Source organism: Gadus morhua, chromosome 9, assembly GCF_902167405.1.
Source record: "Gadus morhua chromosome 9, gadMor3.0, whole genome shotgun sequence".
Taxonomy (NCBI): Eukaryota; Metazoa; Chordata; class Actinopteri; order Gadiformes; family Gadidae; genus Gadus; species Gadus morhua.
Genome location: NC_044056.1, coordinates 21,024,330 through 21,048,178, shown reverse-complemented (window position 1 = coordinate 21,048,178; position 23,849 = coordinate 21,024,330). Strand labels below are relative to the sequence as shown.

General features: G+C 49.4%; 1 protein-coding gene across 2 annotated transcripts; it reads left to right on the top strand.

Moving 5' to 3' along the window:
- Positions 1-112: 112 nt before the first annotated feature.
- Positions 113-23,770, top strand: tmem266 (transmembrane protein 266). Of its 2 annotated transcripts, none has more exons than XM_030366361.1 (11): positions 113-713; positions 1,721-1,837; positions 4,984-5,172; positions 15,800-15,954; positions 17,012-17,085; positions 18,159-18,215; positions 18,902-19,040; positions 19,634-19,749; positions 20,738-20,933; positions 22,062-22,124; positions 22,218-23,770. In XM_030366361.1, exons 2-11 carry the CDS (start codon positions 1,824-1,826, stop codon positions 22,868-22,870), a joined length of 1,656 nt encoding a protein of 551 aa, XP_030222221.1. In that variant the 5' UTR covers positions 113-713; positions 1,721-1,823; the 3' UTR covers positions 22,871-23,770. The 2 variants fall into 2 exon arrangements, with proteins under 2 accessions (XP_030222221.1, XP_030222220.1); XM_030366360.1 differs by having other exon boundaries at positions 114-713; positions 1,716-1,837.
- Positions 23,771-23,849: the final 79 nt, after the last annotated feature.

The following is a 23,849-nucleotide window of genomic DNA, read 5'->3' as shown; positions in this document are numbered from 1 at the left end:
GATAAATACAATATATTTAATAAATTAAATGAATAATAAATGTAAAATAGCATATTTTATTGACTGTTATGGTGTGCTCGTTGTTCAACGGTTTATTTTCCCTGAGTAAATCCTCTCGTTGTTATCGCGAGGAACTGAAGCTCAGTGGGTGAAGTGAAGCGCGAGAGGTTTTACGTCGACGTTTCTAGGATGCGATAAAAAAAAAAAACTAACGTTTGCGGGCTCGTGCGCCTTACAACTGAAACACAGCATTAATGACCGCCTTCTAGCCTAGGAATTGAAAATCAACGGCTTCCATTCGCTCCACGTCTGTGGGGAATGGCATTCTGTCTTCAGCAGCTGGACAGCTCCTGGTCCTGAACCTAAATTATTTTCATCATTATTATTATTATTATTGTGCACATGGAGTCCCTCGTGCGATGTGGGGGATGCCCTGTCAGCACGCGCACGTTGAGCGTTACGCCATCGAGCTTTTGAAGCGGCATCGCAATCCATATAATTCAATGATAGCTAATCTCACACCATAAAGTATGGTGCTCTTATCCTGCGATAGCCGTCTCCTTCTGTGTTTACGGAGCAGCAGCGTCGCAGCCTACACGCCAGAGACGGAGAGAGCTAGCCGTGTGCACAGTGGTCCTCGGCCGGGGAGACATGACCATCATCACTGCGAGGGCAAAGGAGTCACGACCACACCACCATGTAGAGCTGACAAGGTAGGATATACGCTTCGTATAATTTTAAAATAATGGGTAAAAATTTGGTCTAACGTCTACGTTTTTCTTGGTCCTGCTTTCTGATTCAAGATCCACTATCGTTGGTGACAATTGCTGCCACTGTATTTCAAAACGACGTTACACGGCGTTTAAACAGGGTAATGGAAATGCATGGGAATACGTTTTAAGTGCTGTAGCTGCTCTTTGGCTGTTGAAGACGGTCAACTATAATTTTGACAGTATAATTTTTCTCATGTGATGGAAGACACTGAACTGCAAGACGGAGACCGTAATTATGCTAATGCCCCAATGCGTAACTCCAACTCGTCTTCACGTTGACATATACGGTGATTACAGAAAAACACTGGCTTTTTAAATCATGTGCGCTAAGAGCATTTTTTTTCTATAATAGGCTACCTCTTTCTACCTCATCATTCTACCATTATGTGTGTGAGTTGGTGAACTTTTAGAGTTCACAGAAAAAGTCCATGATTTTGGACTGGGTGCAAATACACACCATAACTCTTTAACTTAAAGGACGTGGATTGATTCACGTTGAGTGGTATTTCATCTCCTGTGCTCGGAGGCATCGCTCACAGGCTTTCTCCTTGCCCTCGCTCACTACTCAGTGCAATGCTTTTTAAATCAATGTTACCTACCTTGAGAAATGGCTCCCAGTTGTGTTATTGATTGTAATGATATTATATACGGTTACAATATTATATATATATAACTATGTGGTTACGTGTATCTGTGGTGTATGTGGGGCTGGGTGCCTGGTCCTGAATGTCAGATCTTTGCTCAGCAGCTGGACAGGGTTCACATTGAATGGGCTCTCTGCTCAATGACGCTCTATCTCATGGCACAAAGAGCTAGCATCCTGCTGTACTTGCTATGCAAGAAGTGTGATGTTTATCCTGCTAGTTCTGTTTAAAAACACACCTGGCTTCCCTTTCCTGTTGCTGGAATTTCCCTTTTTCTGCTTTTTTTCTTTGCTCTTAGGAAAGGTAGGAGCCAAGGCCCTCCTGTGGTTACAAGCAGCGAAAAAAAGAATCTGTGCTCGTTGTGTGGAGACCATCCTATTCAGCGCTTTATCAGGACTTCATCAACATGAGCAACCCTCAGTAAGTACAACACGCAACAATCACAGCTGCTGTTGCTATGGTCTGGAAGGATGCTGAATCTTTACGCCACACACACACACACACACACACACACACACACACACACACACACACACACACACACACACACACACACACACACACACACACACACACACACACACACACAAACACACTCAGGAAGACACTCTCAGTGTGTGTGAGGATGAGATTGGGAGAGGCTTACACCTGTGTAAGTCTGGAGGCCCTTTGGTGAATGGCATTAACCAAGGGGATGGGGGCCCATCCAATCAACCTTCCCATAAAGAGCCATGCAGCATTTGGCCCATTGTCAGAGTGGTACACCCCACCTTCCCAAACCCCCTTTAACATTCAGAAGGGAACCTCGCTTGTCATCTTTTCTTATTAATAATTACACTTTTGTGGTCCCCTAGACAGGCCCTGCATTCTGACGACATGGCAGAGAGAGAGATAGACAGAAAGAGAGGGGGGAGAGGGAGGATGGGGGTTGGTGGTGGTGGGGGGGGGGGGGGGGGGGGGGGGTGGGGAGTGGAATGGAGTGGTGTTGTGTGGAGTGGAGTTGAGAGGAGTAGGGGATGAATGCAGAATGGGTTCAATCAGCTGTGTCTGTTGGTTAAAGGCGCAGCAGCAGTGGTGCTGCGGACCCTGCAAGGAAACCTCGACCCACCTCTCGGATTGGCCCCGGGCTCTTTGTTGTGTTAGATGCGTGCAATTGCTGGACCAATCACATGTGCGCTAGCGGAGAACCCGTTGATGACCAGATAAACAAGAAAAGGTTATTGCTTTTTAGTGTTTGCTTACAGACGCACAAAGCCATCAATTACAAGCTGTTGGTCACTGATGGCTCCTTGACGCAATGACAGATGTGACACATTCACTCAAGAGAGAGCGAACTGCGCTGAGGGCTATTCTCACGTCTCCTCTTTTAGACCGCCTATGTATCTATCCATCCATTCATCCATCCATCCATCTATATATCTATGGCTCTGTCTGTCAGACTGCCTGCCTGTCGCTTTGCCTTCCTGTCTGTCTGCCCACCTGTCTGTCTCTCCACCCATCTGTCTAGATCTTTTTATCTTGTCTGCCTTTTTCCTGCCCTTAGGATCTAATCTCCAGCTGGAAACAGGAAACAGGGGGAACATCAGATGCAGCTTTCTCCTCGTATTACGTTTGTTTCTACATTTTCATTTGACTTTGTTAGGGAGTGGGTTTTCTTTCGAGCGTTGAAACAAAGCAACAGAATCGGAACAGGACAGAATGATGCATTCCATTCAGTATTAGGAGTCATCACAATTTAAATTGACTGTAGGCTTCTCATGGTCTTTACCAATTTACCAATATACCATGCACACCTTTACAGAATATGCGATTGGCATTTGTCAAATATCCTTGTACAGAACATGGTCCATATATTATACGCACTGTAAGTGTTGCACGTGAGTCCTCTCTCAATCACACAGAGAACAATTCCCAAGGATATTCGCCAACGTGTCTCTTTTTTTCTTTTTCTTTATTGATGACATTGTACATCCCCCCCCTAGGCGTCAGCCTGAGGGAGACCAGCCGTTAGCTTAAAATAACTGACTGCTCTACAAGTGTACCACCGTGTCTCGCTCCCCTGACTCAGGGATACCGGCTGCTGTGGGCTCTGGGCCCCATGAGTGATCTGGCACCTTGGGCCTCCTTCTCTCGCGCTCTGTATGCGATGCCATCACGCCGGTGTATCGCCGTTCTCTGAGGAGCAGCCAAGTGTCTGTATACAGGCTTATTGGGTGAGACAGTGGAGCACTGTTGTCGACAGCTGGCCAGGGAGGAAAAAAAATTGCTGTGGCAGAAAGCACTCAGAATTACAATGATACCGCTGCCCTCTTCACACTGCACGCTGCATTCATGCTGAGGCAGCGTCACAAATCCGTTTAAAGACACACCGGTAGATCTTTCTTTCCAGATGTTATTTTCTGTTGGAAGTACCTCTTCCGTGCTGGCTGTGACAGATACAGGGTATCTTTCTCGAAATAGGATTCCTTGACCATTTATTGATTGTTGCTAAAGATTGCGTATATTTGAGAATTTAGAGCGAAATGATTTCATCACACTTTAACATTTGCCACATTGTAGAGGAAAGGTGTACATGTGTGTTTGGGTTTGTGTGTGTGTTTGTGTATACCCTAGGTTAACCTTTCTGTTTCCTTGTGGCAATTGCTGATCGTCGCCCCAGTTAGATATTTCTCAGTGTTTTTCGCTGTGTTTGCCGGCCTCATGGTACACAGCAGAGTGTTGGACAGCGAATACTCCATCCCTCGCCTTTTTCCAGGATGGCGACCAGCCACTATACTGGGGTTCCTGGCTTGGTCTTCTATCGTCTGGAGATGGGTTTTGGTTCAACTGAGTTTGCGTACGTCATGACATGATGACGATCATTGTCCTTGTGCTCGGTCAGATGCGTAAGGTGCACATTTAAAGCAGCGAGATGCAAGGGTGAAAGTATTCTGACGTATTTCTGACGCAAATAATGTGCAATCATTTTGTGTGTATCGAAAAGGCAGGTTTGTTTGGTCCACAGTTAATGTTCCAAGTGGCAGCCTGCGAAGAAGAAAATAGTGGTGGAGATTTCAAAGTGTGTGGCAAACGCATGGCTGCCCACAGATGAATGAAAACATCTTTACATTCATTACATTCAAGGGGAGAGCTGCGGCTGCATTTTCCTCTGAGGGCCTGACTATATTAACATTTTGCAAAACTGAAGGTCTGCTCACTGATCTTTTCCTGGCCCCTCCTCCTTCCCCTGTTTGACCTTCACATGTGTCTCGGATTGAGCCTCTTGGATTGACCAGCCCCAGTGGATTTGGTTCCCTTTTGTTTTGTAATCGATGCCACCCACCTCTGAAGTGCCGGAGTCATCTGAGCCTGTGCATTGACTGATCCGGCCTGCAAACTTTTGTTTGTCTTCTTTGTCATGGTGTCTGAGTTGCTGGGACTTTATCGAGACAAAAGATTTCCATTGAAAGAAACAAACTTCAATTTGAAAAACAAGCAAACGCGTTTCATTGAAGTGTAAATCAAAACGGCCTTGAGACAGTGCTCGATGTTTATTATTGATCTTGTTTGTACCCGGTGCACCCCAGGGCTGCTCCCCAGGCCGGGGCCTCAGAGCTGGAGGTGATCTCCCAGCAGGTGGAGGAGGACAACCAAGCTGGGGCCCCCATCCAGCTGGTCAGCTTCACCTACAGAGACCTGCCTCTGGCCGCCCTGGACGTCTCGCTGGCCGGGTCCCAGCTCATCTCAAACCCAGACGAAGAGGATAACCGAGATGGGTGAGAACTCCTTCAAACACATACACACGCACGCAGTCACGCACACATGTACACACCCAATAATGTAGCCACATATTCACACACACACAAACTTGTATTACCTGTATTTGAAATGTGGTTAATTACATCTCATTGGAAGAAACTCATAACACTTAATAGACATAATGAGTATAATAAAATGTAAATTAGTTATAGTTCCGTTTCAAATTAAAGCAATGTTCAGCTTGATTTTTTTTATGCATCAGTTAAAACAATCATCTAAGAAGGATGATGAGTCCCATTTTATTGGATGAATAACCTGTATGCATAATAGAATAATCAATACAATCTATAATTTACCTGTCCCTTTACGTCTCTGTTGCTGTGCCTTGTGCATTTCATTGAATGCATTTTTTTATGATCAGAGAATAAAAAGATAAGCCATAATTATATTGGTGGGCCCATAGAAAGCAACTGAGGCGCATACCTAATACTTATGTGGCACAGAACACTCCTTCGAGTCAAGACATGTCGCTCATTTCCTCTTTTGGCGGTTACTGGCAGTTATTTAGTGTCCTGTTGTCTTTGTAAATGTCAGAGCACTATTGGTGATACTTGTAATCTGCCCACAGTGGCATTTCATCGTGGGGCGCGTGTTATTTTCCGATCGCTGTGTCCCCACACCACGGGGCCCTGGTAGTAGACCTAGGCCAGGTCCTGCCCCCATCTCAGCATCCCCCTGTGGGCGCTCGCCTTTCAGGAAGCGTGACTCACGAAGCCTCTGGCGCGCAGCGCCGCCAGCGCCCATGCCGAGAGGGTGTACAAATAGCATAAGTTTTACCAGAGGGCCCATCGTTACCAAGGCTACGCCATCCAAGCCCTGGTGAGCAGACCGAAGGCGGTCCGCCTGGACCGGAGCTGGTCTGCACCGGTTGGGGTCCGAAGGCTCAGGAGGGATCAGGGGACAGATGGGTCCTGACTTGAGCCATCCTACTTCCTGTCTCTCTCTCTCTCTCTCTCTTTCTCTCTCTCTCTCTCTCTCTCTCTCTCTCCCTCCGTATGTATATATATATATATATATATATATATATATATATATATATATATATATATATATGTCTCTCTCTGTGTCTCTCTCTCTCTCTCTCTCTCTGCCTTTCTGTTTATATCTCTCGGCCTTTCTGTCTGTTTATACTCTTTCGCACACACCAAACCTTTGCCAACACTGTGCACAGGATTTTGTGTGTGTGTATGTGTATATATATATGTGTGTGCATGTGTGTGCTGGCAAAGATGTGCCGTCATGATGACTGTGGGCAGTGAGCATCAGAATGAGGCCAGATGACTCTCTGCTCCTCTGGGATGTGGAGTGGAATTGTCCCACTGTGCCTGTTTGGCACTCTTGAGCAATCATGACGTCAAGAAGCCATACTTGGAATATCTGTGTTTTGGGGAAAAGGGATGTTATTGCGTAGGCCGAGGTGCCCTAAAAGTCCCAGTCATGGGTGGTTGTTTAGTTTACCTGCTAATCTAAAAATCTACCAAGCATATTTCATGGTATCAGCATCTTCAATGACCCAACCTAGATTGGAATTCCTGATTTTCACAACTCACAGGCATTCCATAACACTTGTGGTTTCACACACACCACAGTGCATTTGTTTCTTAGAAAACACAACAGGTTTCTTCGGCCTTTGTGACTCATGTGGGCAGCATCAGAGGAATGACAAAGGTATGTTTGGTGATAAATAGGATAGCATAAGCATCATCCGTTCAGGAAAGTAGTGGTCAATCCCATAGCCTGGGAGATCTGTTGCAAAGGGATGCGTATTATGTTAAAAACACTGAGGCTATTATGAGGAGTCGTGGAACCTAGCTCTACTGGAGTGTGAAATCTTTCTATTGATTTTCAAGTTTAAAGTCTAAATGTTTAAACAAGCCTATTTGAAAAGCATTCTTAGGATGTTTCTTTATACACTTTATGAAAATAAGATAATATGAAGGAGGTGTAACTCAAGGCCGTCGGTTCTCCCCACGATTTGCAATGGCATTCACAGCTTATCTTTTTATTGATTACAGGCGCGGTTGTTGCTGTGTTTCGCCATCCACACAGAATATGCATTACATGTGATCCATGCAGGGGCCTGGCTGGTGTTTGGTCGGTCCATGCGGAAGTGCAGGCGTGGGGGAGTAGTATACGGTTGAGATGTGCATCCAGTCTTGCGCGGCAGATTCACATTCACGCTTGCTACCATCAGACGTGGGCGGCTATGTAGGAGGTAGATGTTCTTGTGGACTATTCAAGGGGCACAGGCAGTGCTAGCTGTTTCTCTGCTAAGATGGATGGAATTATTAATACACTTTGTGCTTTGCCAATCCTTTTGCAGAAAATGCTGGTTAGACCGTGCATGTGAGTAACCTTGGATCCATAACACCCCACTCCGTCCCCACAGTAATACCTCTCATCAAACAGACCTCAGTTTCACCCTCAAGGAGGTAAAGGCAAAATAAGCAACTAAATAAATCAATGTAATGTTCAGTTGGATGCAGCATGTGAGGACCCCAAATGAAATCAAGCAGATCCTACAAAAGATAAAGGGACGATGCGGTAGGTTTAGATCTGCGTCCTTCTCAGTTTCAACCCCTTTGCGATAGCCTGACCTCCAGACTCTGGAGCCTCTCTCTCTTGCTCCCCCAGCCTGATCTGCTCAGCCCAAAAGGCCCCCCTCGCCCCCTCCTCACCGCCTGCCTATCAGCCCCACACCAGCCTGGAGTCTGAGAGGCAGCAGCTGCAGACATATGTCTCTCTCTCTCTCTCCCTCTCTCTCTCTCTCTCTCTCTCTCTCTCTCTCTCTCTCTCTCTCTCTCTCTCTCTCTCTCTCTCTCTCTCTCTCTCTCTCTCTCTCTCTCTCTCTCTCTCTCTCTCTCTCTCTCCCTCCCCCCCCCCTCTCTCTCTCTCTCTCTCTCTCTCTCTCTCTCTCTCTCTCTCTCTCTCTCTCTCTCTCTCTCCCTCCCCACCCCCTCCCTCTCTCTCGCTCACTGTCCCTCTCACTCTCTGAAAGAGAGAGGGGTGTGAGACACCGCAGCAATGACAGATGGATCATATAGGTCAACATGCTGCTGTAACTGGAGGAGGAGGAGGAGGAAGGGGCAAGAGAGAAGAAGAGAAGGTAGACTGAGGGAGAGAGGTGGGGATGGCGGTAGCGGTGGTAGGGGTGGGGGTGATGGTAGGGGGGTCACCCCCCACGAGTCCATTCACATAGCTACCGGCTGCCGATGAGAAGGAGATGCCTTTCTTTGACGATTGTCATATCTGTCCATGTTGGACCTTAGTGCAGGACTGACTGTGTGTGCTTCGCTAGAAGCAGCCCCGGGGCCAGGGTCACACGGGGCTCTATAGTGAGGCGAAGGGGGTTGGACGGAAGAGAAAGCCAAGATTGACTCCATTACTCAACTGAAGTCCCACCAAGCTTGAATTAATTTCTTGAAGTATTTATCCCAGCAATGTCTAGACTTTACTTTCAGTAACTATGAAGTATCCTGGCATTGAGCCAAGGGTCCATTAGAATGCTCCAATTGTAATGTTTATGTCAGGAGGGATCATTTGGACCACAATACCCATCAAAGGTGTTTAAATATATGTTTGCGTTTCACCCACAGCAATAGTTACTGACTCGCCGAATCCAGAGCCCGAGAACTGTACCCGTGGATGAAGATGGGGGCGAGGGCATTTCCCTTCCACCCCTCTTCCGGTGACTCTATTTCAACAGAGCAACAGTGCCCTCCATCAATTCGTGTGCCTGGGCTGGCACTGTGTGCGGCACAATAGATGATATTTGAGTGCAAGGTGTGAGGGTTTGTTAATATTCACAGACATGCAAAGTGTGAGATTGCTTTTCGGGCTGAGTGCGAAAGGGCTCAAGTGTCCTGTTGGAAACCCATTTATCAGGAACAGCTTGTCTGCCGTGCTGCACATCAAGTCACATCCATCTCCATTTGCCTCCTGAGTGCCGCCCATTTCTCTGCCTTAACCCCCTCTCAGTCCCTCTATGTCAGGCAGACCGGCTTTACGTAGCGTGGTATACAACGCGACAACACAAGGGGAGTAGAGTAGAGGAGAGGGATGAGGGAGGAAAGCAAGTCGTTGATGGCACCCATGCAAACCAATGCATTTGTATCACGGCGCTGAAATGCTTCCACAAACCTCTGATATCGGAACACACCACAGGCTGCGTTCAACAGAGGAGCAGGGACGAGCATCTTCGTATGTTGCCATCCGATATTAATTATCAATTCATTTGACTCGCTAAGTCGCCGCAAAGCATTTCAAGTGATGAATGTTGAATGGGTACGGAGGCTGTGAAATGCAGAATTGATTACCTGTGATAAGATTACGTGGAGCGCCGCTGAACACATTCGGCACGACTAAGCCATATTTCTTTCATCACAAGTTTCTATGCTACTATTATGATATGACAGCTGAGCCAGCAGTTATTGCAAGAGGGGGAATCTCCAGCTCGTGGCAATGTTGGCATTTTCTTCATTTCTTTTTTAACTTCAGAAAGAAAATCGCAGGCAGGCGAAAAGCATATATTATGTATCGTATGAAAATGTCTGTCCGGGTGAAGGATGTTGCTTGTGAGCTCAAACGAGTTAAATGAAATGAAGAGGGCCCTTCCAACATCTGCTGTTCGCCTGCCTGCCGGCGCACTGCCGTGGTCCATTTTCCATTCCGCCTGATCCTGCTGACTTCAGCAGATTGGTGCCAATTGGTTGGGAGTTGATGATGTAGAAATCACAAGGCATGATAATCACAACAGCGATAGACGGTGTGAGACACAGACACAGCGAGGTGTGTGTGTGTGTGTGTGTGTGTGTGTGTGTGTGTGTGTGTGTGTGTGTGTGTGTGTGAGTGCGAGTGCGAGGGAGAGGTGAGGGAGCCATTGAAAAGTGATGGAACATTTTTAGCTTCAGTTAAACAAGAACCTTTTTGTAGAAGACTTGACATACCTGTGCAGAAGAAAAAATCTTGTGTTTCCTGTGTTTGTCATGGAGCTTGACGTCCAGCTGTTTTCAAGACCAGCAGTTACTTCGAAGCAATGATTCTCCATGTCAGTCTATTCAACTGCTGTACCATCTGTATGTGGATAGTGCAGTGGAGGATGATGGTGGGGTGGAGGATGGTGGAGGATGGTGGAGGATGGTGGAGGATGGTGGAGGATGGTGGGGTGGAGGATGGTGGAGGATGGTGGGGTGGAGGATGGTGGAGGATGGTGGGGTGGAGGATGGTGGAGGATGATGCGGTGGAGGATGGTGCGGTGGCTAGGGTGCGTGTGATCCCCAATGCCTGTTGCCTCCCAGTAGGCATCCTTGAGCAAGATGCCGTACTCTATATTCAATAGCACCCCATTGACCCAGTGACCCATCTGCATGCATGGTCATTCGTTTTGGATACAAGTGTCGACTACAGTGTCTGCAACAGGTGTGGGCCTCAAATGGTTTCAATATGGTCAACAGACAAGCACTTCAATCCTACAACCCTTGGCTGTCTCTGCATTTTTCTAATGGCCAATCAAACAGGAGTCCAACTCCCCTGTGGCTCCACCTTAACACCTTTACATTACGCTGAATCTTGTCTCAATTAGAGGCACCGGCATGGTGCCGCTGAGGACAGGCTGTCTACCTCCTCAGTCAGGCCGTTAGGGTCTTGTGGACCGAGCCAGCTCTGAGCTGCTGTCTTTCAACCTGATGCATTTCTGTGCCGCTGCCAGGACAGCCTGAGTGTCGGGCTGATTATTTTAATGAAACCTTTATTTAACCAGGTAAAAGTTTCATTGAGTATTTAAAATCTATTTCCCAAAGGTGAACCGGCCAGGAGGCCAGCATGAAGCAAACAAATACAGTCAGGTTTCATACAATCAAATGCGCATTTTTTTTATACAATTAAAAGACAGTTTTTGGATTTCATGGTGAATGTATTAGACAGTGGAAACGTCCATATTCTAGGACCTTTAGTAATGAGCCAAAGGCATTAATGTGTTTGTGGGGCTGATGCATGGACATAATAAAGGAGGGCTGATGCTACAACCACCGGTGTTATGCACAAGTACGCCGTCGCGCCTTTTGTTTCAGGGGTCCGTTATGGTTCAGCGGCCGTTTATTTATGCCTGCAGCTGCTGTGTGTTAATCTTCGTACACACAAACATGATCGCTTCCTCTCGACCTGCTTGCAGAATGCTGGACTTCTTTATAAACCTCTGCGTGTTTCTATGTGTGCGTGTGAGTTTGGGTGCGTTCCTCCATTCCCCGTGTGTCTGTGTGTGTGGCCGTTCTCTGGGATTACCCGTTTGATCCAAACTCGCCGTGACCCCTTGCAGAGAGTGCAGCGGTTTGCCCTCGTAGGGCTGCTCCTCAGCCTCATAAATACTTACCCTCAGCGTTCAACATTTAATGTGGTTTTCTCCCAAATTAAGTTTCATCCTGCTCCCAGTGATTCATCATCGCCATTTACTCTCGCCCTAGACGGGGTCTTACTTTACAGCTTTATTAAATTAATACCTTTTCTCTGCGGTTTCGAGTGGAGTTCTGAATGAATTATGCTCCCATACAGCGAGGGCTAATATATAATTTTACTTCTGAAAAGGAAGTAATCTTCTTATATTTGTTTCACGGTGCAGCGCTCGTGCAGCACGCTAGCTGCACCCTGGAGGTGTCTGGTGAGACGGGCCCGCGGCTCCCCTATCGGGAGCACTGGATTCTCCTCCAAATGAGGTCATCGACGCGCTCCATGACCTCCCTCCATCACATCTAGCACCCGGCGGGCTCACGGGGGGACTGTAAAGACAACCGATACTGTGGATTATGGGTTAGGTCATACACTTTTATGTGTACGCACGACCACCGCTCCCAGCTGTGTGTGTGGGGGAACGTGTGCATGGAGTGTTCTGTGTTTGAGATGGTGAACACTACAGTAAAGGGAAATGTCTTGGCAACCGCACCGAGCGCATGAATGGGCACATCAGTGTCCCGGCATTCAACCATGTATCAAGTATTGCTTAATTTAACAGGGAATGCGTTTCCCTCGCTCTTTCTCCCTATTCCCTGGCCTCCTCTTCAACTCCCGACTATCTGTCTCCAGGTTTGGATCTCTTCCTAATGACTTTTAAAGTAGCCACTGCTCCTTGCTTTCTCTGCATACTCACCACCACCGCTGGGTGTCTTGCTTCGTGATCTGTAAAGTGAGCAGGCAGGAGGGAATAAATCCCCTTTAGTCCCCAGACAGACGTTCCTCACGGCGTTCCTGCCGTGGGTGACAGGTGACCACGGAGAGCTGCCATTTGTTTGACCGAACCACACCGGAACCACGGTTCTCCATCCGTCGGCCTGGAGAATGACACAAGGACAGCACCCTCCTGCCCCCCGCTCCCCTCCTCTCCGGGGTAATGTCCGACACGTGGCTTTGAATACCAAGTGGTGCTGGAGGGGGGGCGCATCGTGTGCCTCCCGGGGTGATATGTCATTATCTATTGACCATAAGTCACCACACGGCCTCAGCCAATCACTTTCCTCCACTGCAGCGAAGGGAGAGCATGTGTAAAGTGGCCGGAGATTTAGGGGGAGTCCTGGAGAAAATCGACCAGACAAACATGGTCAGGCAGTCACCCTCGAAGAGGAGGAGAGAAAGACAAGTGAGAGAGGACCCATCGTAAGCTCACTGCCAGGAGGTCCAGGAGGGGGAAAACGGTCCGTATGACATACACATCACAGACTACGGACCTGAGACAATGCAATGCTGGGGTTGTTGAGGAATCTATCGTAAGATGGTGGTTTTTATGACTTTTGAACCTATCAGTTTATATTATTGCACTAATTATAAAAAGATGGCAATCTATTAGAAAACATAATTTGCCAAATAAATGAATAAATGAATCTTAACCATGAAATTTGATTCATACTTTGTAGCGCTCATCTGTGTAGCTGAGGATGATACTTTGCCAGTACCCACCAGCTGATAGATGGAGCACCATCGTCAGAAATGGGACTGGTCAGGCAGCTATCCAACTAACCACTAAACAATGGAGGTTGTTATTTCAGTTTGAAGCTCAAATCTCCCCAATAATCTTGACCTACATGGTCGATTATACCTCATTTGATTACAATTAGCTTGTTCTTAAATACTTCCTTTTTCGGGATTATTAACTTTGGTATCGAATAATAGCGTTGTCCTACCCAGTAAAACGGCACATCTTATCTGTTCTTTAAGTGCAGCTCTCTTTCCGGCATTTTTCCCTGTTAGACAATACCATTCCTGGCATTAATACAATCAAGGATCAACTTATAACGTTAAAGAGAGATCAGTGAGTCCAACTTGAATCAAGCATTGCACACTGTATTTTGACCCGTTCATCACATATCCTATATCTGAATATATATACTTTGCTGAAAAGGAGACAAAAGAGATCAATACATTCTAACCTACATAGCCTTAGTAGAGCATTTCTTGAGACAATGTATATCAATGCATGTTTTATATTTATTTAGATTTCTTTTAACCTTGCGGTCTTGTTTCTTGTATTTATTTTAACATATAAACGTCCTCCATCTTCTATCTTTCCCGTGCTCCACTGCTTTAAGTGGTATTTTCCAGATAATCAAAGGCTATTTAAACAATCATTTGATTTATTAAACCTCTGACCCAGCCTCTCCCTCAACCTATTCACCTAGATGCAACAAAGTAACCCCCTCCTTCATTTAGGTAGAAGGACGCACCAAAACGTCCCCATGGTGGACTAAGACTGACTCTTGAGCCACTGTATGTATTCATATGCTTAACGAAACTCTGTCCTGGAGGACCACGATTAAGGATGTCTGAATTCCAACCAATCACAGCAGCTGATTGGAATTATTATCAATTTCAGCCTTTTGCGAATGTCACTGAAAAAGGCGAGTGTTGTGGCGAGTGATCAATTGTAAGGAAAACCTACTGAAGGGGGCAGGATTGGCCACCCTTGCTTGTTTGTGGATAATGTTTTCAATAAGGCTCCATGAATATTAATAGTCCAAATGGTGTTTCTTTATGGTGATCATATTTGACAGCCAAACCAGCAATATAACTAAAAGGCCAATTTAAAAGTCAGCTTGACTAAAACAAGGAATCAGCTAAATCAAGCTGGATCTTCACCCTGTGAGGTTTAAGGTTCAACATATTCTTGGTTGACAACATGATTTTTAAATGGGTTAGCAGTTTGTTCTATATTTAATTTCACATATTTGCGTAAATGAACCCATTTGACAGGTATGTATATGGGTGTAGTTCCCATGGTCAGAAACAAACGTTGGAGTCATGAATACTGCTCTGTCATGCAACATAAAACAAATAATATATTGTCCATGATTTATACCCCGAAACACAAATAAGCCCTGGTTTGCAAAAGTAGAAGTCCTATCCTGTCCATATAATTGACTACAGGTCCATTCCATTAGGTTGTACATACTACTCTGCTCTTCTACCATGGACCAACCTGATGCCACAGACGCTCACTCACTCACACACACAGCTATTTACCAGCTATGAAATCATGACAAGGGTCCGATTCCGATGTCTTGTCTCCCTGCTCCATTCTAAAGCCCTCCCTCCCTCTCTCCCTCTCTCCCTCCCTCCCTGTTCTCCCTCCCTCTCTCCCTCTCGCCCTCTCTCCCTCTCTCCTTCCCTCCCTGTTCTCCCCCCCCTCCCTCCCTCCCTGTTCTCCCCCCCCCCTCCCTCCCTGTTCTCCCTCCCTCTCTCCCTCCCTGTTCTCCCTCCCTCCCTGTTCTCTCTCCCTCCCTCTCTCCCTCCCTGTTCTCCCTCCCTCCCTGTTCTCTCTCCCTCCCTCTCTCCCTCCGTTCTCCCTCCTTCCCTGTTCTCCCTCCCTCTCCCTCTCTCCCTCCGTTCTCCCTCCTTCCCTGTTCTCTCTCCCTCCCTCTCTCCCTCCGTTTTCCCTCCCTCCCTGTTCTCCCTCCCTTTCTCCTTCCCTCCCTGTTCTCCCCCCCCTCACTCCCTCCCTGTTCTCCCCCCCCCTCCCTCCCTGTTCTCCCTCCCTGTTCTCCCTCCCTCTCTCCCTCCCTGTTCTCCCTCCCTCCCTGTTCTCTCTCCCTCCCTCTCTCCCTCCGTTCTCCCTCCCTCCCTGTTCTCCCTCCCTCTCCCTCTCTCCCTCCCTGTTCTCTCTCCCTCCCTGTTCTCCCTCCCTCTCTCCCTCCGTTTTCCCTCCCTCCCTGTTCTCCCTCCCTCCCTCTCTCCCTCCCTATTCTCCCTCCCTCCCTCTCTCCCTCCCTGTTCTCCCTCCCTCCCCCCCTGTTCTCCCTCCCTCCCCCCCTGTTTTCCCTCCTTCCCTCACCCCCTGTTCTCCCTCCCTGTTCTCCCTCCCTCCCCCCTGTCCTACCTCCCTCCCCCCTGTTCTCCCTCCCTCCCCCGCTGTTCTCCCTCCCTCCCTCCCTCCCCCTCTGTTCTCCCTCCCTCCCTCCCTCCCTCCCACCCTGTTCTCCCTCCCTCCCTCCCACCCCCCCTGTTCACCCTCCCCCCCCCCCTGTCCTCCCTCCCTCCCCCCCTGTTCTCCCTCCCTCCCTCTCTCCCTCCCTCCCTCCCTGGTCTCCCTGTGGCTGTGTGTCTCAGGTCCAACTGGCTGAAGCCCTGCTGCGGCCGCAGGGCGGCGCTGTGGCAGGTGTGCCTGCTGTCCCCGGGGTTCAACTGCTTCCTGGTGGCCTGCGTGGTGCTGGTGGTGGTGCTGCTCACCCTGGAGCTGCTCATAGACACCAAGCTGCTGCAGTGTGAGTGACCCGGAGCAGGGCTCTGAACCATCTACAGCCTCATCCTCACTGCATGGTTCACCATTACCCTCGGAGCCTTCTTGTTATGAGTTCTGTGCATATTTGACAAGTTTGCATCAATGTCGTCCAACGGAACAGGGATGGGGGGAAAAGAGGTCAGATAGTGATTTATATTTAGGGCACTTTTTCTTCGTGCTTAGAATGCAACAATAAAAACAAACACTGGGTCTCGACCCCACTGGCACGCTGTTAATGACAAAGATAAAGTGCAAGCAAGAATAATGTAGAAGATCAATTACGTGCACCAGTGCTTGTGCTTTGTCAACACATTCTTCCATCTGTACCCGTTTAACTCGGTGAGGTCCGTTTCATCCATTGAAGGGACAATCGCAATCATTGAGGTTCTTCTTACAGTGTGAAACTTAGCCTCAACGTTAGCACGAAAGTTAACACAAACGTTAGCATGGACATTAGAAATTAGTGTTAGCATTAACGTTGGCATGAATGTTATCATGATTATTAGCATGTGCGTTAGAATGAGTGTTAGCATGAAACTTAGCATGAACATTAGCATGGATGTGAGCTCTGACTTTTGTCATCACAACAATCACGTGCCAATGGGAGGGCTCTGCGTGTTCCATCCCCTGAGGCTCCACCAAGCATCCATGAGAGTCTCAACAGTCAGTATTCCCATGGTGGGACCCCCACCGGACACCTGCGTGTCAGCAGGTGGACCAAAATGCAGCATGACCCCATGTCACACACCAATAATGAGACCCCCACACATCATCAGGTACCACAAGGGACCACCACCATCCATCACAGCTGGAAGGTCATGGGGAGGAGAGTGGGGTTGGGGGGGTCAGGATCCAGAGCCTGTCTGAAGCATCACCACTGACCGATCACAGAGAGCGCACCTCCACACTTGCACATGATCTCCTGGCCTGATGCCAATGGGCCTGGTGCTTGTGTACATTGGTGTTTTCATCAGACCTCTTAGGTTATGTACACTCCACTTGCTTTTTGTATTTACCTATGTCTGGCTTTCTTTCAACAGTCAACAATGCGTTCCAGTTTGCCAGTATCATCCACTGGATCAGCCTGGCCATTCTTTCAGTGTTCTTCACTGAGGTGAGGCACTCTCTGTTTCTCTCTCTCTCTCTCTCTCTCTCTCTCTCTCTCTCTCTCTCTCTCTCTCTCTCTCTCTCTCTCTCTCTCTCTCTCTCTCTCTCTCTCTCTCTCTCTCTCTCTCTAATCATAATGGCTCACTAACTGCTGAGACAGCAGCCTATTGATTTATGCTACCTTTGGGGGGCGGGAGGGGCATCAAGGTGAGCTATATATATATATGTATATGTGTGTGTGTCTATATGTATATATATATATACACTGTACACACATGTATAGTAAGCGGATTCTCCTCATATAAAACATATGAACATATGAATACATCATCCAACTATTTTATTAGAGTTATCTCAGTCACAGTACAACCCCGTAAAGCAGACAAAGGATAAAGCTGTGTTGTGCGGTTGAATAATGAACTTGGTACCTTTAGGTATTGATCAGCGGCTGGTTTTCCTTCAAAGCCAGCCTCACATTAGTCCTGGTTCTTCACACCGAAGCCGCACCCTGCTTCTCCAGTTCTTTATCAATTGAATTGCTAATCAATGGAAGCAGACCTTTGGTGAATTACCTGAATCCATCCCAACCACTTGGCAGTATTATTCTTTTCTTTTACCTCCCTGCAACCTTGAAGTACCTGAAACGGTCATGGGGGAAGGGGGGGGGGAGTGGGGGTGCAGAGAGAGGGAGAGGGAGAGAGCCCCCCCTCCCCCAACGTGGTGCTGTGTCAGCAGTAGGCGCAGAATGCAGTGTCCCCTAATTGTGTGGATGAACCCCACAGCGCCACTGGGGGATGCGTGCGGAGATGACGTCGCCGCCTTTTCAGTCGGCCAGAGATAATCTTCAGAAAAACCAACAACACCCTCATTTATTCGCTTACATTTCATTCTGTTCCCTCTGTTTCATTCAAGGGTGCAGGAAAGGGTGACGCAAATGAACCGCTCCGTGATTGGACTGTCCTCTCATAACAGTTTCTCCTTCTGTCTCCATATGTGTGTGCCTGTGTGTGTGTGTGTGCGTGTGTGTGTGTGTGTGTGTACGTGCGCCTGCATGTGTGTGTGTGTGTGTGTGTGTGTCAGACGGTGTTCCGGATCGTGGTGTTGGGGATATGGGATTACATCGAGAACAAAGTGGAGGTAAGCTCCCAGATGCCCCGGGGCGCCTCCCCTCACACACAGCAGGGTCACCCCCTCAAAGTCAAACCACTCCGTCCTCCGCGCGTGTGTGTGTGTGTGTGTGTGTGTGTGTGTGTGTGTGTGTGTGTGTGTGTGTGTGTGTGTGTGTGTGCGTGCGTGCGTGCGTGCGTGCGTGCGTGCGTGCGTGCGTGCGTGCGTGCGTGCGTGCGTGCGTGCGTGCGTGCGTGCGTGCGTGCGTGCGTGCGTGCGTGCGTGCGTGCGTGCGTGCGTGCGTGCGTGCGTGCGTGCGTGCGTGCGTGCGTGCGTGCGTGCGTGCGTGCGTGCGTGCGTGCGTGCGTGCGTGCGTGCGTGCGTGCGTGCGTGCGTGCGTGCGTGCGTGCGTGCGTGCGTGCGTGCGTGCGTGCGTGCGTGCGTGCGTGCGTGCGTGCGTGCGTGCGTGCGTGCGTGCGTGCGTGCGTGCGTGCGTGCGTGCGTGCGTGCGTGCGTGCGTGCGTGCGTGCGTGCGTGCGTGCGTGCGTGCGTGCGTGCGTGCGTATGTGTGTGTACTCATGTGTGGTGGGATCTGTCGGTCTCCAAGGTGTTTGACCGGTGGTCATCGTCCTCCCTCAGGCCCCCATGGGGGCCTCCACGGTGTGTGTGTGTGTGTGTGTGTGACTCATGTGTGGTGGGTTGTTCCGGTCTCCCAGGTGTTTGACGGGGCGGTGATCGTCCTCTCTCTGGCCCCCATGGTGGCCTCCACGGTGGCCAACGGCCCCAGCAGCCCCTGGGACGCCATCGGCCTCATCATCACCCTGCGCATCTGGAGGGCCAAGAGGATCATCGACGGTGAGGCCCCGGGGGGGGGGGGGTGGTGGTCAGGACGCTGTCCTTGACTGTCGGCTGATAGATCAGGATTGGTGGGCTCGCTCTGGGCGGTTTCCTTTCCCTCTCATCATGCTGATCGCATGCTTTGGCTCGCGGGCGTAAACGGCACCGCGTTGCCTCCCCCTTGTGGAGGCGGATTGCGCGCACACAGGCTGCCTCGTTTTACAGTAAGAATATTATTTACATGTACTATTTATGAACACCCCTCCAAAAGAGTTATGGTGTACAACAATTCAAGTTGTCCGTCAACCACATGAATAAACGATGAATACACAAGTAACAATCAATCTCAAGCTCTATGTAAAACAGTCTTTTACACCCTCCCCTATAAAAAACACTTGATTGGTGCTTGAGAATACCACGACCAAACAACCAGTTTGGTCGTGGTATATACACTCGGATTACCTTCTGTGTGTTGCACATGATTATAAAGTGTGAACTTGCAAAAGCAGAAGTAAGACTATTCCAGACGTATGTGGGTCAGTGGGACATCAGTGGAGACATGCCTACTGCTCACCCCTGCTCACTGAGGCGTCCCCGTCCCTGTGGTGCAGCCTTCGTCCTGCAGGTGAAGGTGGAGATGGAGCTGGAGGTGCAGCAGTACGAGAAGGCCAAGGCGGTACGAGAGGAGCAGCTGGACCGCCTCACCCAGATCTGTCAGGAGCAGGCGGTACGTCCCCATCCTGACCCCACCCCTAACCCTGGCCCTGACCCTGACCTTAACCCCTCAACCTAACCCTGGCCCTAACCTTAACCCTGACCCCCACCCTGACCCTGACCTTAACCACTCACCATGACCCTCACTCTTATCCTGACCCTGACCCGAACCCCAAGAACCTCTGAACCCTAGGGCCTTTGCACCCTAAACCCCTTCTGTATTACACTGCCAGGTTGAGAAACGCCCCTGGGATCGATCTCATTGAGGTAGATTTCTGTGTCACTAATCATATTCATAAGTATGTCAACAGTAAAAATGAAATGTGGAGAGCTGGGACATACTAGATATACCAGTCTATACTGGTGTGAAAGGGGTCAACATAGATGGGAGCATTTGTTTTCACCTGATGAATAGGATCCTGCTATTTATGTGGCTGAATGTGTTTCGTACTGGTGTTTGGTTCTCATGATTCAACCTACATACGATAATACAATGCTTTGAATGTAAAATATACTACTATAACTACAAACTAGCACTACTCACAAAAGTGTGAACAAAGATAAGGGTCTATGGTATTTGATGTGAAAAATTACACAGCACATGAGGTGTAATGATATTGTTTCGCCAGAGGAGGGAAGTAGAGCGCTAATAAACCTATCTGCATGGAGTAGGCAGCCCTCTAGGTCTAATTTATAAAACATTTCAACAAATGTACAGCATAGTATCAACAATGACTAAAAAAGCTCACTGACAGCTATAAAGACTGACAGTTTAAAATAGATAATGGAGTAAGATGCCGGGGGAACGTTATAGAAAGATGGATGAAGCTATCATCAATGACCTGTGTTCATAAGCTCTTATTTCATCTTCATTTTGGGGGTTTTGGAAAATAACATTAATACAATCAAGTCATATCCAACGAGTACAGTCCTGAATAACAGTAAGAGCACGGTGGTTTCCGGAGCCCCCCTAACCCCCTCGTGACACCTGTGTCCCCCAGTTTGAGATCAGGCAGCTGCGGGCCCACCTGGCCCAGCAGGACCTGGACCTGGCCGCCGAGCGGGACGCCGCCATGCAGCTGCACCACGTGTGGAACAAACCCAACAGCACCTTCCAGGAGGTGGACGGCCTGCAGGCCCCGGGGCCCTCAGAGCCCCGCCGGCAGGCCCACCCCCGGGGGCCCAGCGGAGCCGCAGGTAACGGCGGGGAACACCCAGAGCCCCACGTATTCCCTCAAGGTCCCCACAATGTCAGGATTTCAGGAGGTGTGTGTGTGTGTAAAGACATTATAAATCATTAGTCAAACAAAGAATGACTGGGATATTGTGCGATCTTTCAGCACTAAACCAGACAAACAAAATGAAGGAGGATGATAAAAGAAGGGCGACTGGGACGTGTAGCTCTGCAGGAGAGATGATACCTGAGCATATAAGTAATCCACCACCTGTAAACGAGAGCGAACGAATCAAACCCATGGGTACAGAGGCGACGGCTCCATACACACCAGTTCTTATCCGACGGTGCATCTCTTCCGTCATCCGTCTTATCGGCCGTAGATCGGCCGACCGTGCCGCTTTATTAATGGTGGACATCACCGCACGCCAGCGCCCTGACGCCGCTCGAGCTCCCCTCAAAACCCTCGTCTGTGAATTTCAATAAAACCCTTCCAGCGGAACGAGGTGATGGACTGAGCCGCTCTCGCTCCGCGGCGGAGCCCCATAACTCACAGCACTACCGGCCACACAGCAGCTGTCATTTCTGACCATGCCTGGGCTGGAAAACACTGCAGCTATGTCCTTTATCAAAACTATAAATCACAGCGCTGCTGGTACGTACGTGTATGTGTGTGTGTGTGTGTGTGTGTGTGTGTGCGTGTGCGCGCAGACTGTGCTTTAAGCAGGCCACGTTCCTCAGTAAACCCCTGTGTTGTTAATCACCGGGAGATGTTGTCCGTTACGACCGGGGAAGACGCTAGGCCTCCGCTCAGGACGTTGGTTCAGGATGAATATTTCAGAGCGGCGGAGCACTAAATGAAAAGAAGCCCGTCTGGTATTCTTCCTGAGGGTCTTTGAAGGGCCAGCACTTAGACACACACTTGGACTGACTGAGGATCAGCCATAAAAACAGAACCCCTTCTCTGACCGCCAAAGAGGTTCAGGTGCGCTGGTGGGCTTTACGCTGTCCAAACACACCCCACCTCCTCAATCATTCAACACAAAGCCTGTGGCATTAATCACCGGCTGAATGCCGAATACACAACGGTGTTTCTGTGCCTGAGACGGAGAACCAACTGATGTTTTTCCACCGTTCATTGTTGTCTTTAGACCACATCGTTCAGGACGACATGAACAACTACATCAGCCAGTACTACAGCGAGCCCAGCAGCGGTAAGAGCCATGGAGGTCCCCCTTCTCAGACACATTCTCCCCCTCATCCCCCCCGCCTCTCTCTAACGCCCCCTGCTGTTCTGCCCCCCCCAGACATGGGGATCCCCGACCCGGCGCGGGTCATCACCACGGCCGCCATCGACGTGCACCTGCCCAACAACCCCAGCCAGATGCCCTCGTCCCTGGTGAGCGCCGACGGCCTGCCCTCCGCCTGCCACCTGCAGCGCACCAGCAGCTGCGTGAGCGACGCGTCCGCCGCCACCTTCTCCAGCTTCAGCGGGCGCCACCACAGCCTGAGCAGCCACACGCTGGGCGGCTCCGTCACCGACTGCAGCTCCACGGTGCGCGAGGCCTCCACCTCCACCGACGATTACAGCGGCCAGCGCTGCTACCCGCCGCCCTACAGCAGCCCCCTGGCGCTGGGCCCCGACCCCGCGCCGCCCAGGGGCCCCGCCAACGTGGCCACGGTGCAGGAGCTGCTGTCCTCGCTGTCGGACACCTCCAGCATGGCGCCCAAGGGCCTGGACCCCGTCAACCTGAAGCCGCCCAGCCCCGCGGGCTCGGGCCTGACCAGCCCGGAGCTGGAGCACCGGCTGAACCTGTACAACAAGAGGAACCAGGAGCTGCGGCCCGCCTTCTGCACCAAGCCCCTCATCCACCTGCAGAGCAGCGAGCCGCTGCTGGAGGAGAAGTACCGCATGATGGAGCAGGGCGATGGCCCCATCGGCCGGCTGGCCGAGGCGTAGGTCAGGGCACGGAGGGGGGAGGAGCTAGGGGGACCCGACTCACTCTGGGACATTGAAGAATCGTTACTGGACTGCAGAGGGGTTGTTGATCCGAATAGGGTGTCATTATTCCTGCTGTTATGAAGGACCTTCTCCATTCCGTGGTTGAGACTCACTGGACGTCCTCGTCCGAACAGCACAACAGCAGGGCACAGCCCAACAAACCCGGTTAGATTAAAGTTAGAGTACAGGGATTTACACGCGACTGTTGTGAACTTGTTGCTCAAAGAAACCAGCAATTGGGTTTTCATCCCTAAACGGTGTGGACGTCGGATGGGGCCAGAGACGTTCCCCAGTGCATCCTTTCAGGGACCGGAGACATGGACTCATGAGATCATGTCCGCTCGCTCTATAACTTGTCAGCCCTCGCTAAAGACGCGTCCTCTTCGATGCTAGCGCTGCAGGGTAGATTTGACTACCTTGAGCTAAGATTTAAACATCTTTTCTTACGTCTTTCTATATTACAACGCTAACCTTTATAACTCGAACATATTGGTTTAAAAAAGACAAATATGACAGAAAAATAATTAGAATACAGATTGAAGTGAGTGAGATAAGAATCCAGTTAGGTGGCGTGAAGACAGAGCCCAGATGAGACAGAAGATAATCTTTGCTTGTTTGTTTCATATCAACTGAAAAGCCTAATTTGTTCTTAAGCGGTACCTACCCTAACAAACTCATCTCATGATCGTTCTCCCATTCCTGCGGTCCGACTCGTTTTAAACTGTAAATACCTCCAGCCGACCGTCTCCACCACGGCGTCATCATACATGCCATGGCTTGATAGAAGAGTGTTAAACTGTCACGCAGAGGGCAACATATTATAGCATGAACTTTTGAGATTTGCTTTTAGATATTGCGAACCTAATCCTGTTTATTGTAAAAGACCACAGGCATTTTGTATCATTATCATGGAGAGGAACCACTGCGGCCGGATACT